The sequence below is a fragment of the Lipophrys pholis genome, assembly GCF_963383615.2.
Source record: "Lipophrys pholis genome assembly, chromosome: 10".
Classification (NCBI taxonomy): domain Eukaryota; kingdom Metazoa; phylum Chordata; class Actinopteri; order Blenniiformes; family Blenniidae; genus Lipophrys; species Lipophrys pholis.
Window position 1 is genome coordinate 24,186,605 of NC_137640.1, and position 24,989 is coordinate 24,211,593.

General features: G+C 41.6%; 1 protein-coding gene across 1 annotated transcript in view; it reads right to left on the reverse strand.

Annotated features, from left to right (window-relative positions):
* Positions 1-1,379: 1,379 nt before the first annotated feature.
* lrrc7 (leucine rich repeat containing 7) overlaps positions 1,380-24,989 on the reverse strand; it is a gene marked incomplete at its 3' end in the record, with an annotated part of 87,138 nt that continues 63,528 nt past the window's right edge. The window contains exons 20-33 of the mRNA XM_080474052.1: positions 23,954-24,167; positions 21,970-22,476; positions 18,465-18,689; positions 18,142-18,364; positions 17,588-17,941; positions 16,711-16,956; positions 14,674-14,886; positions 13,170-13,337; positions 10,479-10,598; positions 10,108-10,315; positions 9,343-9,617; positions 7,673-7,765; positions 3,701-3,775; positions 1,380-1,490 (exon numbers count right to left, since the gene is read on the reverse strand). Of these exons, the coding sequence (XP_080330178.1) occupies positions 1,380-1,490; positions 3,701-3,775; positions 7,673-7,765; positions 9,343-9,617; positions 10,108-10,315; positions 10,479-10,598; positions 13,170-13,337; positions 14,674-14,886; positions 16,711-16,956; positions 17,588-17,941; positions 18,142-18,364; positions 18,465-18,689; positions 21,970-22,476; positions 23,954-24,167 (3,032 nt within the window). The remainder of the gene's footprint in view (positions 1,491-3,700; positions 3,776-7,672; positions 7,766-9,342; positions 9,618-10,107; positions 10,316-10,478; positions 10,599-13,169; positions 13,338-14,673; positions 14,887-16,710; positions 16,957-17,587; positions 17,942-18,141; positions 18,365-18,464; positions 18,690-21,969; positions 22,477-23,953; positions 24,168-24,989) is intronic.

Sequence of the window (24,989 nt, forward strand, 5' to 3'; positions counted from 1 at the left end):
TCATGAGACAAATCGCGTTTGGGAAATTGGGAAGGGATTACAAACAGGCCTTCACTGTGCAGGAGTCGCCCCCTCTGCACCGCGGCGTTGGGGTGGTGGGTGGGGCAACAGGAGTCTTTATGCATGTGTTTGCCCGTTGATTCATGTGCATGGCAGTGTGTGTGTGTGTGTGTGTGTGTGTGTGTGTGTGTGTGTGTGTGTGTGTGTGTGTGTGTGTGTGTGTGTGTGTGTGCGCGCGTGTGTGTGTGTGTAAACATTAGCATGACTGGCTCGAAAGATGGCACTGCAGGATAAGTTAGGCTCGGCGGAAAAAGCTCAAAGGGCTGAGCCTCGGAAATATTGCTTTAGCTCTTTTCAGCACAGCTGTGCAAAGCAACACCTTTCAAAACGGAAGGAAAACGAGTAGCAGTGATGGACTGTGAAAAGTGTTTTCTATACAGATAAAATAGTGATATACTTTAAAAATGTTACCATTTGGAGAAATGATTCCTGTGCATCAACAGGGTAATAATTTAGAATATAGTTTATCAACAATAATTCTATTAACCATAAACTTTTAGAGGTCTTTGTTCAGGCCTCAGGAGAGTGCAGCTGTAGAAAGCTGAATCTATATATATGTACACAAGGCAGAAAGTCCTAAGTTTTCCATTTCTGTACATGGGAGGCAATAAAATCTGCAGGAATGAACAAAATACTGCAGAAAAAAAATAAAAAAATAAAACACAAGGCAACAAATAAAAAAAGAGCAGAAAAAAAACAAAACAATACATGATGTCAGAAGATAAAAAAAAAAAAGAAAATCAATAAAGAACAAGGTTTGTGAACCGTGAGCAACGCAGAATACATTTTTTAAAAAGCCAATATGATAGTGGAGAAGAGCAAAACCAAAATCCACTAAATCTGTCACTTGTTAACAAGAACATAGTAGTGACCAATCAGATGACTGCCTAATAACAAGCCAACCACAAAATCTAAAACTGCAGCAACCCTGTAGGATCTCAGAGCGTCGAGTCCTCGGGGGGCGGGGGGTCCATCCACCCGTCGACCAGGTCCCCGATCGGCGGTAGGCAGATAGAGCCGATATGTTTCCTGTGGTACATTTGGAACGTGAATTTGCCTTTGTTCCAGCAATAGGCAAATTAATGTTTCTATATTCCCCCCAAAAAAAGTTTGGAAAAAAAAAAAAAAACAACAACAAAAAAAACCAAAAAAAGGCAGCTTTTCTTTTCTTTTCTTTTCTTTTTTTCCCCCCCTTTTCCAGTTCCACAACTTGGTGGCGTGGGATGGCGATGAACAGAGAAGAGAAGCGTTGCTGTATTTGTTTGTTTAAAAAAAAGAAAAAAAAAGAATCATTTTTTTTCTTTTTCAAATGTATTTTTCTAGCGCGTGCTGCTGTCTCGCAGAACCACCAAGTCCACAGTCCGATGGAAACTCTTCAGCAGAGAGACGGCTGTCTCGTGCTCCATGTGTAAAAAACTATGTCCATTAGCCTGCAAGGCAAACATGCAGCACAGTCAACAGCATGTGTGTGTGTGCATGTATGTATAGAGGTATGTGTGCTGCAGGGTTTGTTTGTTTGTTTTCTCTCTGTTTTTTTTTTGTTTTTTTTAATTTTATTTCCATACACATGTTTATGTGTTAAGTGTTTGTGGAAGGATGGAGGGGTCACTGCCATCACTATCTCAGTAACACATCACTGTTGGGGAAAAGAGAGAGCAGAGGAGGAGCTACACAGTCATGCTGTAGAAAAAAGAAGGGGTAAAGACAAAAAGGGCTTTTAGATGAGTTCAATCCGACTAAACTGTACATCTGTGGAGAGAAGATGAAAGGGGAGGAACACATGAGAGGAAAGAGGCACAAAGGGGAGACGGGCGTTATTTCCGTCCTCGCAGAAGCGCTGACGTCTCAGGTTTGATTTCTCAACAAGGAGCTTTTTTCTTTCGGGCCCATTAGGTGCGACTATTTTAAAACAGGAGGTGTAACGAACGTCGAGGTTATACGGCGAAAAAGATCCCTGCAAGTTGTACCGATACGTGATTTGAACCCATGTCTACTGGTAACATGTCCACGTCTTTGTACCGTAACTCTACTTACTACAAAATAAAACTGATTAATCAGTTAACCAGATCTCGGTCCAGCGGTTTATGTGTAATGGTGTATTAAACCGCGTTGAAGTGAGTTTTATTTTCTTTTTAACAGATTCTCAATGTGCCTATTTTCTCTAATACATCACAACATATTTGCACATGAAATATTGGCATAGGGTTGAGAGTAGCTCTCTACGTTCCTAATTGCTTGTCACGCCGAGAACAGAAAAATACGAGGCAAGCAGACTTGTGGCACAAAGCGCAAACGTACAGCGAGAGATTATGGCCCATCAAAACGTTAATATATTGATGGTGCGATTTAAAAAATAAAGACGATTTTAACATAACTGCATTTGAGACCTATTAACATTCTGAATATGTAGTATATTATTATTATAATGTTGGTGGATTTTAAAGCTGATATCGAGCGGGATAAAGAAGTCAGTGCCATATCGACGACAATACACTATAACAAATGTAAGAAATGAAAGATAAGCGGCTACACGCTTTACAGTTTTCCTCCATTTTTGTGTTTTCTTTTAACAGGAAGACAGTCTGTGGTCAATTCAATGTCATCAATCAATATAGTGCTTGGACACTAATATTTCACATTGAGGATTATAGATTATGATCTCCACAAAACGTCAATCAGATAAAGGATCAATCATATATTTGATAAAACGAGCCTGCGACAACTCTGCACTGTTTGTTACTAGTGATGAGGGAGGGAGACTATTGGCATCATGGCATCGCCCTTAATAACCTCCCGTTTTTAAATAGGTTTTTCACATAAATGTACTCCAGTTTCTTACAACTTATATACAACTGTAGTTCCAGAAAGGGAGTGCTCAAATAAAGTGATTCTTTGTTTACACTATCTTAAGCTTTTTTGCTCCTTTGTGAGTTGTTGACTATATTTATATTTACTTGAGACTTTGCCTTTCATAAATGCTCTTTTTGTACCTAGTCATTCTATTAACTTGTTGACAACCTAACTAACACTAATCTAAATGTACCTATGCACATTATTATTATATTATTATTATTGCAATATGTTTTCTTTATTGGCATTTTACACATAAGCCCAACCTCGTTGGTAATGAACTAGCTGCATTTAATAACAATAAATCCTTGATACCACCTTGTGTTCGTGGCTTTGGACATCCCTAAAACTCTGTATATCAGAATGCTTCATGATAACTGTTGATATCCGTGACTTTAACTCTGTAACATGAGATTAGTTCACTTAATTATCACCATTGTCACATAAGTTCCAGCCAGTTATGACTGAACTAATGTGTGTTTCTTGCTTTTCACTGAATCTAAATAAAGGCCAGCGGTGCACGACACGGCAGGTACTCATCCGCAATACAAATAAAAGCCAACATAATAAAACAGTAGCTGAACTATGATCAGCACTGCAGCTTATCCGGGATTTTGTGCATCGGCTGGGAGGCCTCGACAATAAGATGTGAAGATAAACATGCTTGTAAGGTGAATGCTCGGACTTTTCCTTCCTGCTGGATGTCCTGCCTCACTGTTTAAAGATGATAGGAATGGCTGGGGGAGAATGAGGACGGGTGGGGATGTTTGTGTTTCGAGGAGTGTGTTACCTTCAGTATCTTGTCTCCGGGCTGCAGGGCAGAGGCTGCGGGCCCATCATGCTGTACCCTAGTAACAAAGATACCCTATAAGTCAAAATGATACACCGTTAGGACAACACAGGGACACGATGGTTTAGAATCTTTGCCTTTCTCATTCTCATCTCAGTAACCCCCACCCACAAAACAAATCACAATTCTGCCAAAGTGATGTGGCCAGTTCACCAATGTATTTTCTTTGTTTTGAAATTTGGAGAGACGTGCGAAGGATGCAAATATACTGCGGACATTGAGACTGCTGATAAAGACAGCACTCACTTGTGCTTAGCTGTGTAGCATTCATTGTGTGTGATTGTATAAAGCCTGAGTGATAAATTACTCTCAAAAGACGTGTCGAAATGGGTTTTTCCGCTATTCATATAGACATGGACTTGTATAGACATGAGTTCGGAGAGAGAGAAAAAAATTAGGAATAGATTAAATATATAAAGAATGTAGGGAGAAGAATAGAGGTGAGATGACGTTTATCAAGAGGAAAGCAGTAGGGTGGGCAGAAGAGATTTCATCCCCGGTATTTTCCCTCAGTAACCCAAGGCAGAGATTGTAAAAACACCAACATCTTTTCACCAAGAGCTGAAAGATGTTTTCGGAACACAGAAAGTGTGGGACAATGCAGTTGTGTCTACATGGTTCAACATGTTGAACACACGGGAGTGAACTCAACAGATAAACGTGCCATAGAAAAGTGACACCAGGTAACTGGGAACAGTGCGACGCAGTAGTGATAGTGCAGCAGCACCTACGCACTACCGTCTGTGAGTGAATGCAGAAACAAACACACATATATATATATATATATCGGGGGGGGGGGGGTTCAGAACTCTGCGTTCCAGGTATTAGTGCAGTTACTGCTTGTGGCAACATCGACATTTATGCAGTGAGCCTCATATGGATCGACGGACTGGCTTGATTCTGTGTTATGCTCGTGTCTTTTAGATATATTTTGGAGCCACAGAATCATTCACAGAACTGAGTCCTCTTAGATTCCGCATGGAGCCCACTGCATATCACAGATGAGTTTGTGAGCAGCTGAAATTGCATCGTGTTAGTCACAGTTATTCTTTACATACTTTCAAGCAGTTTCACACAAAGCTGCCACGTCTTGCAAAAAAAAAACCTCCATCTTCAAAACGCCCCTCCAATTGTAATGAAAAACTAAACATTTTCTTTACACAAACGGACAATACTGAGGAAGGTTTTTTTTTGCAGGTTAGTTATAACATATAGTTAGTTAGTTATTAAAGGCAGCTTAGTGTGCAACAGCACTATATGTAACAATCACACCACAATGAAAAGTTCAAACCCACATTTCAGTAGAAAATCACTGTGTTTCTCAAAACCCTCAATTAATGTTCTTAAGCTGAATCATCGTTAAAAAATACATAATTCCGACAATACAGGAAAGGGGTCACGGTATTCACATGTTGAGGCCTAAATCTACAGAGACTTGACTTGGATGACTTAAGTTAGTCCTTGTGGTCAAACTGACATGGTCAATGATCACTTGGTATGTTTAGGAGACCAGGGAATCAAAAACATTGTGCCAAACAAAGAGATGAGAAAACTTTGCTCAAACGAGAAAAATAGTGTTGCAACAAACGCAATTACCAAATACTTTTCTGATAAAGAACACAATCAAAATGCTAAATCATATGAAACTGAGAAGGTTTCACGACTTTCTGTGTATCTGCCCAGCCAATACATGAATCCAAGAACTGTTTCGATGTGTTAAATGTCTGATTCATCCAATCATCCAAAACCGTTGCTGCCTTCAAGATAATAGAAACCATAAGTGAAAATCACTAACCAGCCACCAGGGGGAGCCACAATCTAGTGAAACAGTTGTGGATGGAGTTGGCTTGAGAGGATCAAAACCATAGATGTATAATTCAGTAGTCAAGCTGTTTTCAAACAGAGTCCCTTTTAACTATTCAGGCCTTGACTCAGTTTAGTCTTAAATCTGATAGTTTTCTTTGACTAAAATAGTCACAGACATATCTGTGCAAAGAGCCCAAACAACCCAGATACTTTTCAGAAAATAGGTCAGAAAAGATTATGTTCAAAAGCAGCGGCCTTGGTTTGTCCTGAAATTAGTGGCAAATCATGACATGCACAGAAAATACATTGACTTTTTAATGCATTTTTTTTTTTTTATTATTTTTTATATCCTACGGCCTCACATGAGGGTGGAACCTCCAGAGCAAAGAGACAGACGAGGAAACAGACAAACAGAAGGTATAAGAATAGCTTCTGTTGTGTGGTGGTTCCATCTCTTTGACAGACGTCAAAAATCATCCCCCGAGACCTCGTGGGTCCGAGTGGATGGCTTCTGTGCGGTAGATGTCGTCCATTTCACTTCAGTTATACCATACATACTGCAAGTTCATGACTCCGTGGAAATGCTGACATGAGCTGACGTCACTGGAGAGACCCAGAAGATCAGCAGTGACTGACAGTCAGTAGTAAGCATTCACTGAGGTCTGCAAAAGTTCGCCATGTATGGTTTGAGTAAACGGATAAAGTCAAATGTGACAAATCAATCCACACTGACAAAGCGGTAGATAAGGTATGTTCCTCTTGATATATACCTTATCCCACATATACTGTAAGTATACTTGTGGATACTTGGAAAAACAGCAGAATCCTTTGAGGAACTGTTCATCTGCAATGACTCCATTTTCTGCCTGTGTAACAGAGTATTAATAATGTACAAACTGCAGCTGGTGGAGGCCTTATGGATACAAGTCGTGAAGGGAATGATAAAATAACTGCAAGCGTCAGCAACTGTATCACCAGTTGTCTGCATGAAACCCCCCCCCCAAAAAAAATAGAAGTTAAATGATGAATTGACAGTTTCTGTCTGATCTGTCTAAATCCCAACTTGAAAGAAACTTTGCAGTTTGTCACAGAGGCTGAACGTTTGAAGAAGTCTTTTTCTTGTGGGCTTTCCATTTATAGAGTGCCTGTCTCATCAGCATCTAAGAATAACAGTCAGTAAAGTCTGTCATACCTCCTCATACCCAGATCAAAGTGTTAAACATCTAAAATCGCCCACGGTGTCCCAGAACTAAGCGGAGCTTCCTAAAAATAGCCGTCAGAGCTCGGTGAGCAGGCTTGCTCTTTTAGACTGAACGTAGCGGCGTGTTTCTAGGACAGGCGGCCATGTGCAGCCAGCCTGGGGGAGTTGCAACCCCAACAGGCTATCGATACAGGGCACACACCGACACAGTCAGTCAAACTCAGGAGTAGAAATGAGAGTGCCATGTGTTGAAAAATGCATATTCATGTGGGCACAAAAGTCTACATTTGCTTTCTTCATAACATTTTTCAAAATGTGTTTGACTTGCAAGGTATTAAAAGCCTGAAAGTGATCACTTATTTTACCATATTTTTCATTAGACTAGAAATACTCTTGCATACCCCCACGACTACATGTACACATGCAGGGTGTGATTCTAAATTAAGAATATTGTTGTTACTGGTTCGCTATGGAGAGCCACACAAATTAAAATGCATTTCTGGTCATATTTTGAAAGTCGTCATAGGGTTAAATACACACTCTGCATTAGTTGCTCCTGTTGCAAGCATGTTTTTGCATTATAAACTCTCGACTATAGCTTAAATTGCCTTATTATTCTTACATTACATGCAGTTCACAGTTGTGTTTTCATAGAATTATCCTCCAATTGGTCCTTTTTATGACTTATCCTAAAAGAATTATGAGAAGGGATGCTGACGTCACAGACTCAAAGTTAACCAAGTGAACTGCTGCCCCACAGACAGATAGACAGAGAGACAGACAGACAGACAGATAGAGGAGGCACTGCGGTAACGAGCAGCAGTTTCCATGGCAACTCTGAGGTAAAGCCGCGGGCGGGGGGGGGGGGGGTCTGTGATTGGCTGGTGGGCTGGGTCAGGTCGTACCATGTCGGAGGGTTTGAAGGGGTTCCCCTGGCCGCTGATGCCGCCAGATATACTGAAACCAAGACCAGGGTTCTTCTCTATTCTCACACACAACTACAGAGAGAGAAGAGAGAGAGGGAACAAAAGAACAGAAAAAAGGAGAAAGAAAGAAAGACAACTGAAAGTGAAACATGAAAATCGTGAAAATCACAGCGCAAGCATAAAGACAACATGTGGAAGAGTGCTTTCCTGTGACGTGCAACACACTTTGGCAGCTATATTGGAGGTTGTCAGCTTTTGGCAGAAACAATTGAGCTACAATTGTTCCTGGATTTTTTTATTTTTTTTAATAGGCAGGAAAAAAAATGGTCGGTAAAATCCAAATGATGTTCTATTTTGTTCTATAGTGGCAAAATAGTAAAAAAACAAAACAAAAACGATCAACCAGTAATGACATCTCTGACTTTGTCTAGATTGGTTTAAGCACAGGATTTTTGTTTCGGAGGCTAAATTGCATTTTGATAACTTATTTTCCATTTGGTCTCTTTAAGCTTTCTGTAAATGCTCTTCCTAACCAATCTAAAGCCACCTTGTCTTCCTCAAATCCTCGTTTTCCTCTGTTTATACACAATGACATTATTTCTCTCATTATATGAGAGTGGGGTTGGAGGAAGTGTGAGGATGTAGACCAGTTGAAGGTCATTTGAACAGAAATGTGCAGGCAATTCATGTGTAAGGAGACTCTTAATATTGTTCTTTTGATTTCATGTTTTGTTATTGAGACTATAAAAGGCAGACACTGTGGACCCAGGTTGAAGCTCATCTCACTATTACTCTACTGCTCTTGTTTTTTTCCCACAGTTTGGTCTTATTTTATTTATTCATTTTGACCAATTCATATGTATTCGCTGTATCGCTCCAATAACGTTTTCCGCCAAACGCCGTGGCATCACATTAGTTTCTCGTGCTCAGTTCTCCATCCTATCGCTCAATGTTTGCTCCCGATGTTACTCGTGGTATTATTCTTAGTTGTACATCTGCAAAGCGCAAATGAAACCGAAATAGCAATCTATTTATGTGAGCAGGATCTCACTGAATCAGGCCGTGTGTTTGTTTGTTTGTTTGTTGTCTTGCGTCTTATTGCGAATCAATAAGAAGAAGCCCACAAGCAGTAGCACGATAGCTTGGAGTTGCTCTTTTTGCAGGATCAATGTATGTATGGCAGCAAATGACAGACATCCAAGGCACTGACCGCGTCTCTTTTTAGACCTGAAATTAATCATGATATTAAAGTTGATGTAAATATTGTTTGTGGCTGTTTCCCTCCATAGTCAAAATGGATATTGTGTCATGAGAGTTTATTTATCAAGGAGCAGATTGTGATTGTAAGCCAAGCTTCTGTATTTTCTAACCAGGAAGAGATAAAGAAAGTTATAAAATATTGTTAGTTGCACCAATCGATATGTTGTGTCCATCAGGCTATTTAGTGTGACTAAGTTGAACTACTGCTAGAAAAAAAAAAAAAGAAATTGGTCATTTGCAAAGTAGTGAATACAGAGTCGGTTAATACCTCCAATATAACCTGTGGTGTGGCTGCAGCAGGCCGACAGATGGAACAGACAGATAGACAGACAGACAGACAGACAGACAGACAGACAGACAGACAGACAGACAGATAGACAGACTGGTACCTGCTCCTGGTAACCATCCGTGCTCTTCTGGCCTTTAGTCTGAAGGAGGCAGCGGGCGCTCTGAGGCCTTGGGTTGGTGTGGGTGCTCATCACAACCTGGTTACTGTGGACCATGCCCTGGTTCCCGTGGTACTGGGGGTTGGTGGCAGGCAGGGCGGGCTGATGGGACGAGTGGGAGGAGTGGGGATTGCCATGATACTGGGGCTGGTTTCCAGATGGGGAGATGGCCATGGACAGACCAGAGCCAGGGTAAGCCTGGCCAGGGTTAGGATGGCCTGTAGGCGGTAAAACAAGAGTCTGGTAGCTGTTGAAGTTGAGGCTATGTAGTCAATTGTTGTACAAAAAGTTTCTGTGTGACTGCTGGCATAAAATATAAAACTACATTCATTTGATCATTTTCTTGTTTAACAAAAAATATGACACATTTTCTGCTTTTTCTTCTTGATTGGTATTCATACAGTACATTTCTGTATGGGCAGCATGTGGTTTGTCAGGTGGGAAAGAAGTAAGCAAGTATTTTCATCACAGCTCAGCATGCTTTGTCAGATGCCAAGTAGGAATTTGTGGTCGGTGCTGCAGTTCCTATTCAATCTTACTTGTATTTGTTCTGTTACAAGTCTGGACTCAATGCAACCTACTATGAATTAATCAATTAATCGACGAGCCAACCAATCAAGTAAAACACAACCTTGTCGCGTTTTGTGTCGAAAAACAAATCTGTACATGCACTAAAGGTCACACCTGTTTGATTTCATTACTCTTTACCTTGAGACATGTTGCCTTGGTACTGGCCTACAGCAGGTACCACAGACAGGGGCATTCCTGGTTGGTACTGCACCCCCTTGCTCACCATCCCGTCGTAGCCCTGCTGCACGACCACGCGATGAGGCGTGGTGGCCGAGGAGGAGGAGGAGGAGGAGGTGACGATCATGGTGTTGTGTGATTGGTGGGAAGGATTGTGTGAATGTGCACTCTGTGGAACGATGAGGAGATTACTGATACTGCTTCTGTTGTTTTTTTTTTTTAAAACAAATATACTGTCGTCAGCCCAGCCCGGGTCTTGATATTGTGATTTTGACAACAAGTCTCTAAATACGAGGTTTAGAAGACGAAGTGCGACGGACAACAGTTGTCACCTTTTTCATGAGGTTGTCAGGTGGAACGTCCCTCCTGCCAAGAGAGTACGGAGCCCATTGGTTGCTCCCTGATAATCCCTCCTGGTCGTTGTCCAGCATGGCAGCCTGCTGGGATGGAGTCTAAAAGAGGACGAGAGAGAGAAAGAGAGCGACTGTTACCAAAAACAAATTGGGTTGTGTCTTTCATCTGTCTGCCTGTGTCTCATTTCTGTGCCAGAGTGTCATTTTTAGTTCTGAACTAGCTTTTCTGATGAGGTGGAAATATTCTATTCCAGCAGTTAGATCAGTTAACATTGTCATTTGACTGCAGAATCTGATCAACTGTTTCCGCTTTGAAAACAAACATATATTTCACTTTTCCCACTTTTTAAAAATAGGAGCCTTAGATTTTATGGTTACCTAAACAACGACCAAATTTATTAGTGCTTTCCAGTTTGTTGAATCACGACTGCTGTTCAATGAGAACACTTCACATTGAGCAAACATTGCATGAGCCTCACTCTGTGAATCACACATTAAAGCAGGTAAAAACCAATCAATCAATCAATCAATCAATAAATCCGTCAGGCGCGTCACAATGTTGTCGGCAGTGGCCCTCCAGATCGCTGTCTTACAGAGTGCGGCGCACATAAATCCACTGATGCATGAACATGGAGGATGAACACAGAAATGTCTCATTTGTAACAGCAAATCTGAAAAGTGTGTCCTCCCCAATGAGTGAGAAAAACACTGATGTGGTTTAGACCAAGCGCCTAAAAATAAAAAAAAAATAAAAAAACAACACTGCATTTCACTTTGGGTTTGCTTTGTGTTCACACCAGCATGAATTGAAAATATTTTTTTTTCCCAATTTCGATGTTCAGATCTGAACCAAATCCTTGTTAAACAAATATGACTCCACTTCCGCGTTACTTTTGCACGATGTCTCCTGCCGTAAACAGTGCCAATAATCTGATGACCCATCTTGCACTCAAGGGCATGTGCACAAAATGGAAATGTTTTCCTTAATTCGATCTTTCTATTTCATTGTGGTGGTGAACTTATGGCCCTTTTCCACTAGTTCCTACTCAGCCTTACTCGACTTGACTCTACTCGCCATCAACGCTTTTCCACTATGTGTTAGTCCTGCTGCCAGGTACTTTCGTGGTACCTCCTCGACCGAGGTTCCAAGCAAGCAAAGACGAGCGGACAATGTGACATCGGCAGACGGCTGATTGGCCAGCGCACCACGACACCGGTGAGTCAGAAGGCGGCTCATTCGCCCATTTATTAAACCCGAACGCAACAAGAACCCTCACAAACAGAGACAGATGCAGAAAAATAAACCCCGTGGAGCAGCAACAATGTGCAGGTGCTTTTTTCTCTGGTGGCTGACCAGAGGATTCAGAGGGAGCTGAACGGAGCGACCCGCTGCGTTTTGGATTAACCGGTATCCACGTTAACTGGTGACCAGCTTCCTCGTGCGTCCCCTTTTCACAACAGATGTTCACAACCCAACCAAAATCCGTAGCTGTCCTGGTGGACGCCGCTTAACCGCATTTCCATTACAGTCTAAAGTATTGTACCGTTTGTTTGTCTTATTTTAACATCAGCTGCTCCTACGGCTTGTGGCAGAAGTCACCAGTTAAACTGAAAGACCCGACAGTGAAGCATGATCGTAACAATCCACATTTTGTAAGATTATTAATAAACATATGCAAATATATACTATTTAATTTATTATTTGAGCTGACAGCCAATGGATGTTCGCTATGCATCATATCGGGGGTGATCACTTGTGCCCGACGGGGTAAACTGATGACTCCGCCCACGCAGTGGTAGTGCTACGCTGTAACATGGAAACGACCGAGGCTGCGTCGAGTAGACGTGAGGCAAAGCAAGTTGTGTCAAGTGAGGCTGAGTAGGTACTCGTGGAAAAGCGTCAATATTTATTAATATGCAGTTATAATACACAATTTTATTGTCATGCATCTGCACTTGTGGGATGACAAGCCCGAATCACTTCTGTACCTAAAAGAAGTGACGCGCTGCACAGAGTCAAAGCACCTGGCTACTGATGATGCCCACTGAATTAGCAACAGGCCTCATCCTTCTTTCCCCTTGTTTTTTCACAGAAATATGTAAGCATATCGAATCAGGCATCACTTTGGCATGCATGTCATGGAGCCCTCCTCTAACAGAAGCAAACAAAGATCATATTATGTGTACATTATGCAAGACAATGTTAATAACATCCACAAAAAGACAACAGTATAATTATGTTAAGTGCTTAAAAAAAAATGTACATGAAGGCAAAACGGTGGCAGAGGTGCTGCGAGGAGATGAATTCAAGTCATGACCATGGTGAGGCTTATTTAGGTACTGGTTTGTGCTCTGTTTATGCTTCAGGAGAATTTACTTGAGAGTGGACTTGAGGGAACCCCATCACCTTGTTCTGCTAGTTTGTTGGGCGCCTCAGTTTGTACTCATACAAATGTAATAGTAACAGAATTTGAAACGATAAAATTATAAGACTTACTGTCTCATTCGACAGACTCACAGCGTAAATAAGATAGTTAATCTAAATTCATATTAATATAAAATTTGTATTTGCAGTTTGGTGGTTTCTGAGGCTGCAGTTGTTTGCAATTTCCCATGTATGCAGTAATAACAGCAGTACCAGGGATCCATTGTTCTCAGAGGTATACTCACGGCGTTAGCAGACGGAGGAGGAGGTAGTGGCAGCCAGCGGCCAGCAGGGGGCTCATGCTTAGTGTTATTGTAAAGGTTAAAGTTCAAAGTGCTGCTGCGCCCCTGGCCGTGACCCCCGCCCTGACAGAGCATGCCCAGCGTGAGCGTGTTGTGCTTTAGGACACCACTCTGATTGGAGAAGACAACATCACACGACATGGGTGAATGTGGAGGGAAGGGAGGCGGAGCCAATACAGCGGGCTGCAGCGTGGCGACAACACACTGTGAGCTCCACAAACAGACAAACACACACAAACAAACAGGCAATAACACTGATAAAACAACAACAACAGTGCATAGTTGCTTAAAGCACAGAGAAATGTTAGCAAGTGGTTGGTAAATACACACAGAACATTGTGTCATACAAGCAACAAGTGGATCACTTCATTCAAGATTAGTCCGTTAACTGCTTGATTAGTTATCGGTTAACAAGTGCGGCTATTTCAATGAACAATTCAGCCAAAGCCCTAAATAGAAACTTGTGTTATTATGAAATAACTCACTCATGTGAAGGGAACGATGACGCCCAGTGCTACATTATAACACCATGTTATCATTCAATAGTGTGGTTGTTTTTTGTATGTCGTAGATATAAAAACTTCGATTTTTTTTAAGATCTACATTTTATTCAATTTTATTAAAAAAATTTTTTTGGGGGGTGGTCTCGTTATATAACTTTGTGATCAGACCTCCCAGCCAAGTCTGATTGCCCTGACTGATGAAGGAATTGCTTTAAATAATTGCATTGACATTTTGGAACATGTATTATTTAACTTTTTCACTGAAAGGTGGCAGGATCAGTAACATCCTCATGTCTTTGCGGAAAATACGAATGCTGGAAGAAAACTAATGTCAAGGGCGAGCCTGCCTCTGTCTAAAGAAAAACAAACTGTTTACCAGAAGGTTCAAAGCAATACAGTGAATTCAGAGTATTTAAAAAAAAATAATTGTCTGATCAGTTAAGATATAAAAACGTATTTCTCATAAAAGGTATGTACATCACAGGGGCCTAGTTTACTTTTACAAAATATTAATGCAGACCTCAGATTTCCACGTGCTGTTTCTCAAATATCCCTTCAAAATAAAGGGAACGTGTCGATTGCCAAGCATTAAATGTGAAAATATGCAGTTATATTGAAGGAGCTGACTGAAAATATCGTCTGTATCCTAAAATAAAATGCTTTATAAAGTTGAGGCATTAAACGGGCTTAAAAGTAAATCTGATGCTTTAGATATTTTACAGCTCTTATTCAGTAGTGAGTGTGTGTGGTCGGCTCGGCCGACACAGTGACAGTGTGGAGTGGACACATGCAGCCGGACACAGATCTGGTCAACCTTACAACACAGACTTCGACAGATACAGACAGGTAGGGCCTCTAAATGCTATACCTGAGTTTGTGCGCGCATGTGTGTGTGTGTGTGTTTGTGCGTTTTTCAGTAGTTTGTCTGCTTTGCATTGACGTACCCGGTCCAATCGTTTGGCCTCTATGTGCCTGAGTAGCTGTTGCCTCCAATCAGCAGGCATCTTTGAGGTGATGTCTTCAGGTTTCTGTGGTACGACTGGTCTTACTTTAATGGTGTCATCAGGTGCTTTCTCAGGGCAGGTTGCAAGGGCGTAGTCTGGGGGCATTTTCTCCAGCAGGGCGGCCATTGTAGGACGAGCAGACACTGGGCGGGCCTAAGGATAAGAGATAATAGGTTTAAAGACGCAATAATAGACAGGCCAGTGAGTGGAGATGAGCGGATAGGTAAAATGGTGGAGTGTAGAGATTGAAACTTTTTTTTTTTCCAATTGAAACTGAGCTTGAAAATACAAAGATACAACATAAATGTCATGTTGTTTTAAATCAAATGGATAAGTAAAAGGCGCACCAACTGAAGTTTTTGATCTCAACTTTTTGATCATCATTTCCTCTTAAAAATGTAAAATAAAATTCATGCTGGGATCTCCTGCGCCCCCGCTGGAGGCAAGCCCCCAGAAAAAACACTTCTAAAGGATTTTGCTCAAATTGAAAATGTTCCTTTGCCTGATGAAGAATATACCAAATTACAGCATGGATGTACTGACAGGGAAAGTAATGTTTCTGTTAAAACTTAAGGTCAGCGTAATATCAGGATTGCATTAAACTCTGGCTACATGCAGGGATTTAGCAGTATACAGCTAAAAGTGTTCACTATCTCAGTTTGCATTCTCAAGTTGGGTATTTATCATAAAGTGCATGTGACGCTGATTGAAGTGTCACTTGCACAGCAGGTGCTTAATCATAAACATAAAGCACAAACTAATGTGACTTTTGGTGGATTAGCGGACAACTCAACAAAGTGTACGATATTTATTCACAATAAACCCAGCGGTCGTTTGCATATCGAAGTCCAGGTAAGTGTGTTGTTCAGACCAATTGGACCGGTGACATTTATACAAATATGGAAGTGGAAGCAGCTACTGGGAAGGACGACACTGAGCACAGCCATGGTACGTGGAACACGGGAATGGTAGCACAAAGAAGAAAGACTGCAGTAAACGCTCACACTTGACTTCCTCCGGGTGCCCTGCTTCCTCATGCTGAAAGGTGCAAGATGAAGTGCTTCGTGCATCTCATCAGTATGCTGCTGGACACCTCCTGTGGCTATTTCGGGAAAGTCTGACTTGAGGCAATCCCAGAACATCCCGATGGGGATTATTTATGGACATGGGATTGCCTTAGGATCTGGAATATCTCTGAGGCTAAGGACACCTGCGCTACTCTGCTTAGTCTGCTGTTACAACAGCGTAGACACGAGTAATTGTTGAGAAATTTAGGAGCTGGACAAAGCTTTAATGCTGAATCCTGTGTGCAACTGTATTTTTAGCAAACACAATCAACTTGTAGCTTAACGATAAACCTAACTTCTGCAATGGGATTTCAAGAAGTCAAAGTTGCTCTGTGACATTTTTAGGAAACAGCTAATGCTGCCACTTTGGCAAAAAGCCTGTCATCTAAAAATAGAGCACTGTTTCCAATAGCTTTTGTTTGTTTGTTTGTTTGTTTGTTTGTTTGTTTGCTATTCTTGTACTAACATCAAACTGGCCTTACAATATACATATTTTTTATTAGAATATGGTGGATGCATTTTAGATTTAATTACTTTGAACAACAAAGAGCTTCACTAATTTTTTATATTATTACATTTTTTTGCTTATGTGCTTTGAAATTACAGGACCTATCGAGATCTATTTCCCAGACACTGTTACCACTGATGTGTGAGTCTACTAAAATGCATCACATTTTAATAAATAGAAAGAAGATGTTACATAAATATTTTGAATACATTTTGTGATTATTTTTTACATCTGGGACTAAATGTTTTATGATTAAACAAAGCAGGTTAATTCATATAGACAAGAAGTGCTCTTTGTAGTATCTTTTGTATACCATATATCCAAGTATTGAAGGAGTTCAATTAAGACACAGCTTTAAAGTAGCTTAAATCAGCAACTCATATGAGATACGCGTTATTATACCTGAGATGCTCCGTAGGTCTCAGTGCTATAGCTCCTGGCAGACAAAGGGCGACGCTGAGTCAGGCTCTTCGTAGGATAACCAATCATGGGCTTTTTTTGCTCCTGGTAAGTGGGATAGTCGTCATCGTAGCGGCCGTTTCTCTTGTTGTGCATCATCTGACTTTGGCTGTCAGACATGTTGCCGCCGCCTGTTTGATCCATTGGGGATGAGTAGGCAAGAGCCCGAGCGTAATGAGGGGGATCCACCTAAGGATGGGAGATGGGAGAAGTTCTTGATTTTAAACAAAAAGACATGTAGGACTTCAACAATCATCCATCCATCCAACTTTATGCTGTGCAGGCTCAGCCAATCCCTGCTCGCCAAGTCCAAAGGCAGGATACAGCCTGGGCAAGTTGCCAGTTCATCTCAGGGCAAACACAGATAATCACACACACTCACATTCACACCTACATGCAATTAGGGATCACCTCACGATCATGCATTTGGATTACTGGAGAAGACACCACACAGAAAGGTCTGGCCCGGATTAGAACCCACGGCCTTCTCACTTGGTAAGAGGGACAACCAATACAAGGGATCCAGCTGTTACGGTTGTCGCATAAAGATCTAGAGTAAGCTTACAAACATGCTCAACTAAATGATAAATGCCCCCCTCAAAACATAAATTGGCTTTTAAAAGACAGTAGGTAAACTCACATATTTCAGTTTTATCTCACTGTTCTGCAACCCTCTTTATTGTTGTCTCACAAAAACACATTGTTGGTTAAATGATTTTCACACAAATGAAAAGGCAACCCCCGATCCAAGGTTCCCTTAGCCATCACAAATATACAAATAAATACATTTGATTAAAAAAAGTAATATGTTGTCCCCTACCTGTTGTCTGTACTGAGCTTCCTGCAGCGCCTCCTGCTGGGCTTCATGGACTCGGCGAAACAAAGCCAGCTCGGTGGAGCTCACCAATGAATCGGCTCTCCTAAGAAACCCTGGTCTGGAGCGCTGCGTTGGGATTGGCTGCTGCTGTTGCTGGCTGGGCGGGCCATCCTGACCGATTGGTGATTGTGGGAAAGAAAACATCTCCAGCGGTGGATATGCACGATACCGCGGGCTCACAAGCTCCTTGGGTAATGTCTTCCCTGGTTGATTTATATACTCCAAAACCTTCGATGAATGGTTGACATAATCTGGTGTGTTGGGAAAAGGGGGAGGTACTCTGCGATCCATGGTCACCTGATTGGTTAGAGTGACAAACATGAAACGCAGTGACGTTTTCATACATGATGTCAAAGACGGTGGGTTCTTTAAAAAAATGTATCATCTTAACTCTCAAACACAATCCATGAGAAACAACAAGATAACCTATAATTTGCTAGAAAGAAATGCTGTTTGGCTTTATCAATGTTAAAAAAAAAAAACAACCTCCGGCTCACCTGGGGGTTGTAGTTCTGGTCAAAGTGGTAGGCCTTATGTGGGATGGCAGGTTTCTGGTGGTTCTGGTTTCCAACTCCATGTCCTGGGAAGCCCAACTCATCGTCCAGCATGGGGGCAGACTGCGACCGCGACATGTTGGTCTGCTCCATAGAACCCGGAAGGTCTTGACGGTCCAAGCTAGTCTGCTGCTCAATAGATGAACTGTAGCTGTCCATGGGAATACTTAAAAGAGATCACAACATTAGAAATAAATCAAACAAGCTTACCAAATGTGCAAGAAAAGCTTTATTTCACATTGTGAGACACAAAAAAGAAAACCCACCTGTAGACTTTGTAGGAGCCCATGTCAATCTCATCTATGCTCTGCGACTTCTTGAACTTCGATCTTGTCTCTTTCATCATGGGGGACAGGCGGTCGGAGCTTTTACTCATCACCACGGTCACCTTGTTTCCTCCACTGACAGTGAGCTGATCCTTCCGGTTCTGCTCTCCCTTGTTGTTGTGATACGTCCAGCTGCCAGGCAAAGGCCCGGTGCCTTCCTCCAACCTGGCAGCAAAACACACAAACAAACAAACTGCAGACAAAGTTTCCATGGTGGCGATTAATACTATATTATTATAAGTTTTACAACGGGCAGAGCTGCACCAGTCATGTTGTGGCAACAGGAGAAAAGGACAGCGTGAAAAGAATCATTATGAGTTATTTATAAGACTGAGTCGTTTCATTTCTGCACAGACGTTTATTCTTATAAATGAAATCAACTTCAAAGGTCTGGAAGCAGATTATTGTCTGCAATGTTAAGACAGAGAAGTCAGGAACGTGTAGAACTTCCAAAATAACTTTATTTTCCTAAATACTATTCAAAAATGTTTAAATATTAAATTGACAATAGATAACGTACAGTACCTATCCACGATAGTACAAAGATTCTTACAGTTTTGATATTAGTGCTACAATTGGCACAGATAAAATAAGAACTCATTGTTGTTAATACTGCGGTTATTAGTAAATTAATCTTATATCTCAAGCAGAAATATCACCATCACTGCCAGGGAGCCAAACTGTGACCGCTCACTATTACTACAGGGTGTTACTGCCCCTATAGCAGAACTCTGATGGCTGCATGGACATCTGCCGCCTTTTGCAGAACATAATCACTTCAGAGTGACACTATGTCCATGTCCGTGCGCTTTCATTTTGTCAGCCACTTTACTGATTCTGGGGAAAACTACTCATTGAGATTTTAAAATGAGAGGAAGTCTGAACCAGCATTTTGCTTGGCTCTTACATCCAACTGATGGAAAGCTCACACCACTTTCAGCAGCTGCCTGCTTTGTAAAACCACGTTGGTCAATTATACTTGGTCAAATTCCGAATATTAGGGTGAGACCGACAATGATGGAGAAGGAGAAAATAACCGGGGAAGCAGAGGCAGCAACCAGTCTTCAGGTTTCTTTCAAAATGATGTACGAACGCTAAATATAAGCTCTCGACAAACATCACAAGACACTCCATTCCTCAAGCTATGAATCGTACCAAGTGATTTTGTTGTGCGTTTGCAGCACTGTGGCATACAAAATACAGTTATACTTTAAAGGTACTTGTTCAAAAAGATGATACTGCTTTTGTTGTGCTGAGAGAGTAGAAGTAGCTATACTCAGAACGTATAGCTGCATTTCATAAGATTGGCAACCATTGCTAAATATGTCGAGCATTGTCGAACATATTTGTCGTTGTTTTGAATAAATCCAAAATGACAAACATTTTATTTGAAGTTATTTTCATGATACATACCTGCATGCTAGTTCAGTTAATTAAAATAACTGAGCAATATAAGATTTCTGTTGGTGACAGGAGAATGTCAGAGCTATTGTAAAGGCAGGTTTGCTTGAACTGAATACTTTCAAAACATCAGGAACACCAGGCATCACATTAAAAATGACGTGGGCCTGCCCATAGCCTTTGGGGTGTAAGCTTTGAAAAGCAGAAATAGTTGTTTTGCCTCCACAAGCAGTCACAGAAAGAAAACGAACTGGAGTTGGACAGGATCAGACAGCAAGCTGGTTTGGATAAAGCATTGGTGCTAGAAAAATGAGACTGTGAGTTCGATGTGGAAAGTGACCGGTTTAACCTGGAAGAATCTGGCAAGTTATGTGAAATGTCTCGGAGAAACGAGATAGGATCATGCTCAGTATATTCTGAGTCGTCTCCATTTAGTGCCTCGTTGTAAAGAAAGCGAGATTGAAACACTTTTCTGCTTGTTTGGAGTGAAGCGAGGGGCTTGGTTGACTGTGAGCTCACAATATGTTTGCAGTGTGTACTGAGGGAGGGAGCGCAGGATGTAAGAGCCTCCCTGAGCTTGGCTCCTCGATACATAATATTGTACATTAATACTTTTGCATCGTTGTCTGCTGCAGACAGTACAGCGCATGTATGTAAGTTAAAACCGAGCTGCGGAACGCATGAATTAGTTCCTGAGTTATATAGACAGGATTTTAGAGCGTGGGGAAAGGGTGACACAGAGTTACTGGAAGACATTTTTTTTTTATTTTGGTGACTCATTTTCAACACAGGTGTTCAGTTCCTGATGCTCACAGTTTTGTTGACCAGTGTAATTGTATGGTAATGGAACGGTTGAAAAACCCTAGAGAGAATTTCCATTCTTTCCACTGCGCAGTACGGCACGACACCGTACGGTACGGTATGGAAAAGCACACCCGGACTCAAATCTGTTGTGTGGTTGCACCATGGAGATTAATGTTAAAATGTAGTGAACAGCCACGTAACGACGCAGGAAAGTAACATCCTAGTGCGACAGGAAACATGGAACACATTTAATGCGGAACTGAGCCGCCATCTCCAAGCGAGTCTCTGTGACACAGCTTGTCGAAATATACGATCGTCACGACCAATCAGCAGACAGCTGTGTTGTAGCTCCACCTTATGGAACCGGCACATACTGCACAGTGGAAGCGAGGCTCTAGTTCACAGAAGGTAAGGATGGTGACAGAAGCCGCAGCATTAGCTGATGATTACTTTTTGACACACAAAGTGGGGGACCACCATGCTCACTCTGAGTAGTCATTCTTAAAGAAGATGAATTTGGTTACTGAATGACTTGTGAGCTTTTAGTAAACACCTGGTAAACTACTCTTTTTGGTGATTAAGAGGTGTTGGCCCTTTGTCTGGTTACAACAACAGTCTGATATTTATGTACGTTCTGAGCCCGTGGTGTTGTATACAGACCACAATCATTTAACATTTTTGAACTCCCTTTGCTGTCCCAACCAGAGACTGATGCAATGGTCCTTGTTGCTGCAGGTCTTTTCTTCAAACATGCGACACTTTAAAGGTAAATAATATAGTGCCCAATGTCAGTGAGTGTTTGCGTTTTTGAAAATTTGCTTTCAGGCCCCAGAAGTATAGGGACAAGGGCCCCATGAGGCCGTGAGCTTCTGGGTATTTGTGTATTTCATAAATGGTCAAAGTAAATTTAAGGAGAGAAATGTTGCAAAATTGAGAAAGTAATATAGTCCTGTGTGAAGAAGCTGGATCTTGTTATTCTTCATGGGGGTTCTTTCATGGTTCATTCTTTTTTTTCAGTGAGTGAAGTCATAACTTCAAAAATATCTCAGCGCTATATTGATTCAAGTTTCATTACATAGGACAACAACACAAAAATGTTGAATCCAGACAGAAAGTGTAACAGGTTGTGTGAACCCTACTGAAACTTAAAAGATGACCTAAAAAATATGTTTGTTATCAGGTTTTGAACGAAGCAACAGTTCAGGGGGTTTTCGTGGGAAATCCCAAGTTGTTTATTTACCTTGGGTCCAGGTCCTTGCGGTCAGGGTTTGGGCTGGAGGAAGGCGTCAGGTCGAGCTTGGAGGGAAAAGCGGTCCTGTCTTCCAGTGGGCTGGGAGTTCTAGTCCAGTTCTGCCAAGGGTTCTGGGACGGGTGTCCGGAAGATTGCGGGTCATTGTCAGGGGCGGAGCGTTGGTTGCCATGATAGGGAAGCGTCTGTGTGTCCAGCTCCAGAGGAACTCCTACAATTCGCTCTTGCCTCAAAAGGGGGCGGCGGCCATGCGTTGACTGGCTGCGAGGTTTGGAGCCCAGTGGTGGGTTTCCCTGACTTCCAGTTGATGATGGAGCATCCATAGGAGACTCTTCAGCATCAAAGCCTGTGTTGTCGTAGTGGGGGGCCTCCGCCCAATCAAAAGGCTCGCTGAGGGGACGCCGATCCCCTCGCTGCTGCAGGGTTCCCGATGAAGGGGCTTCTCTTTGAGACAGCAAAGGCTTGGAGTCAATGGGCTTGGGAAATGACTGGGCAATTCTACAAAAACAGAACATTTAATGCAATTTTAATAATGTATTGAGGTAGATTATCCCAAAAGTATGATGCTACATTGATAAAGTGTTGAATTTTGCTTCAGACCCAGTGGACAACAATAACACATCTCTCTGAGTCAGGCAAACAACAAAGTTGCTTGTGTTTGTTGGATTTTGTTTCTAAAAGTATAAAATAAGTACATCAATGCCTTTAAATGTCCTCACTGCCATTTCCAGTTGAGAAATACCAAGTTGCCTAAGTGCACAGTCAAAACAACATGTGACCTTATTAAGATATGTAAACTCTAAAGTAAAACTAGGTATAATAAATGAGGATGGGGAAGTTTGGTTTAACTGGAGCTGAAAAATATTCAACTAAGTAATTGAATAAATAAAAACATTTTTAATACTCTGTTAAAACAAAGTTGTTGAGGTAAAACCATTAGTCATAATTTGAGTTGAGATTGTCGGAAGATTGTTCCATTGTTTGAGGGATGTGGGAGTGATGAATTAACCTATTGGGATTAAGGTGTAGTGATCACCTCAGCCTCCAACAATACTGCATATCCTGTAACTTATAAACTGAAGATTAATTATTGTCGTGCAATAACCAGATTTTAGGTATCGGTACAACGTTTATCAGTGTACTTGAACAGGAAAAAAAATAGCAACACAGAGTATGAACAGATTAGAAACAGCTTTGTCAAGTCTAATTGTTCAGCTAAATGTTTTCCTTGGCATATATTTGAGTCACAAAAACACTCAAAAGTGCAATCTTATCATTGGAATTGAAAATGTTCTGTAAACTTAAAATTTATGGTCGGCAGTTGAAAATAAATGTTTTTCCCCGCAACATCCATATATCTTCTTTATCCACAACAAATACATAGGCAGAAATGATGGATATGCGAGCTGACTTTGGGTTAAATTAGGTTCTACCCTGAACAGATCATGCAGAGCCAACAAAGGGAGACGCACTGAACCAACACAATCAGATTTGGGATGGCAGGATAAAGTTGGGGTGCCCAGAGAAAATCCATTGGAGATGAGGCATGTAAGGTAGAAATCCTTCACAATAGATCCCTGCTTCAGAATCAAACCCAGCTCTTCTTGTCTTGAGGACTGTGCTAACCACTACTTCATCAAGTCGCCCTGGCTGGAACATCTCTGAATGTAAATCAAAACATACTACATTCATGTAGAATAGAAAACCCCATCAGCAGTAACGATACTGGATGACCGGGCAGGACAGGACTGAAGCTGAGGGGAGGAGAGCGAGAGAAAACTCTGCAGCATCTTAACGAGCCTCTCCGACCTTGACAGAGCAAACACAGAGATGGGAAAGGAGAATAGAGGGAGGAGAGGATGGATGGAGTGTCTGAACAGATGAATGGAATAAATGATAGATGGGGAAGAGGGGAAGGAGGGGAGGAATTGGGAAAGGGGGGGGGGACAAGATAGATGAAAGTGAGCAACTGTACCTGTTGGTCCAGTGTGTCTGAGGGGCCTGGTCCTTGTTGGGGGCCGGCAGGGCGGCGGTGTGCGGGTGACCATGAGAGAGGGCGTGTGGGTGGGCGTTGGCAGGTGGGTTGGAGGAGCCTGAGGAGCCCTGTGAGGGTGAGTAGTCCGAGTAGGTTGCAGAGGAGCCGCTGTGGTTCAGACAGTGCAGTTTATCCACCTCATCATCAGTAGACTCTGGAGACAGCCAGGCAGACAGACAGCTCTATTTAGTGAAAATTCTCAATTGTCTTCTTTCGTATAACCTGTGGACTCCTGCTGAAGAGCTTCCAATGTCTATGTGCGAAAGAAAAAACAAAAAACGTTTTGGGCTAAAGTTTTTGGGGATCCTTGGCTATGATAGGTAAGAGTAAACAAAGAAAGAGCCATCAAAATGAGAAGAAATTATATAAATATTAAAATTAGAAACTGAAATAAAGCAAGTTAAGATAAAATTCAGTCAGCACAGGAGCATCCTGATAATCCCTAAAACCACTTCAATTGTTCATACAAAAACCCATACATCATTCCATGAAATGAACATCCTTCCATAAAAATGAGCCGAATATATGAATCATATCCTTGAAATGCAATAATCATCAAAGGTTTTAAATACCCACATTACAAGTATGCAGGCATCATGACAATATGTGACAAATGTGTTGTTGTGTTTGTCAGGTGATGGACTGGTGACCTGTCCAGGATGGAAGGATCGATGCCTACTCTCCCATTTGCATGTTTGAAAAAAATAAATGAATAAAACCTTCCCGTGGGCTCACCACCTGCAGGAAGATTTCTTAAATTGGTGCTATGTGACCTGGGTGACAGTGCTCTGACTGCCACCCCCGCGACCCGGAAACGGATAAGCGGAAGAAAATGAATGGATGGATAAATTAATAAAAAAAAAATATGTCAAGGGTAAAATTGCATTTGAAGACACCACCCTTTGCACATATTGCAAACAGCGGAATATTATATGTTCAACACATTTTCGTGTTAAGTTAATGTTGAGAGCAATTT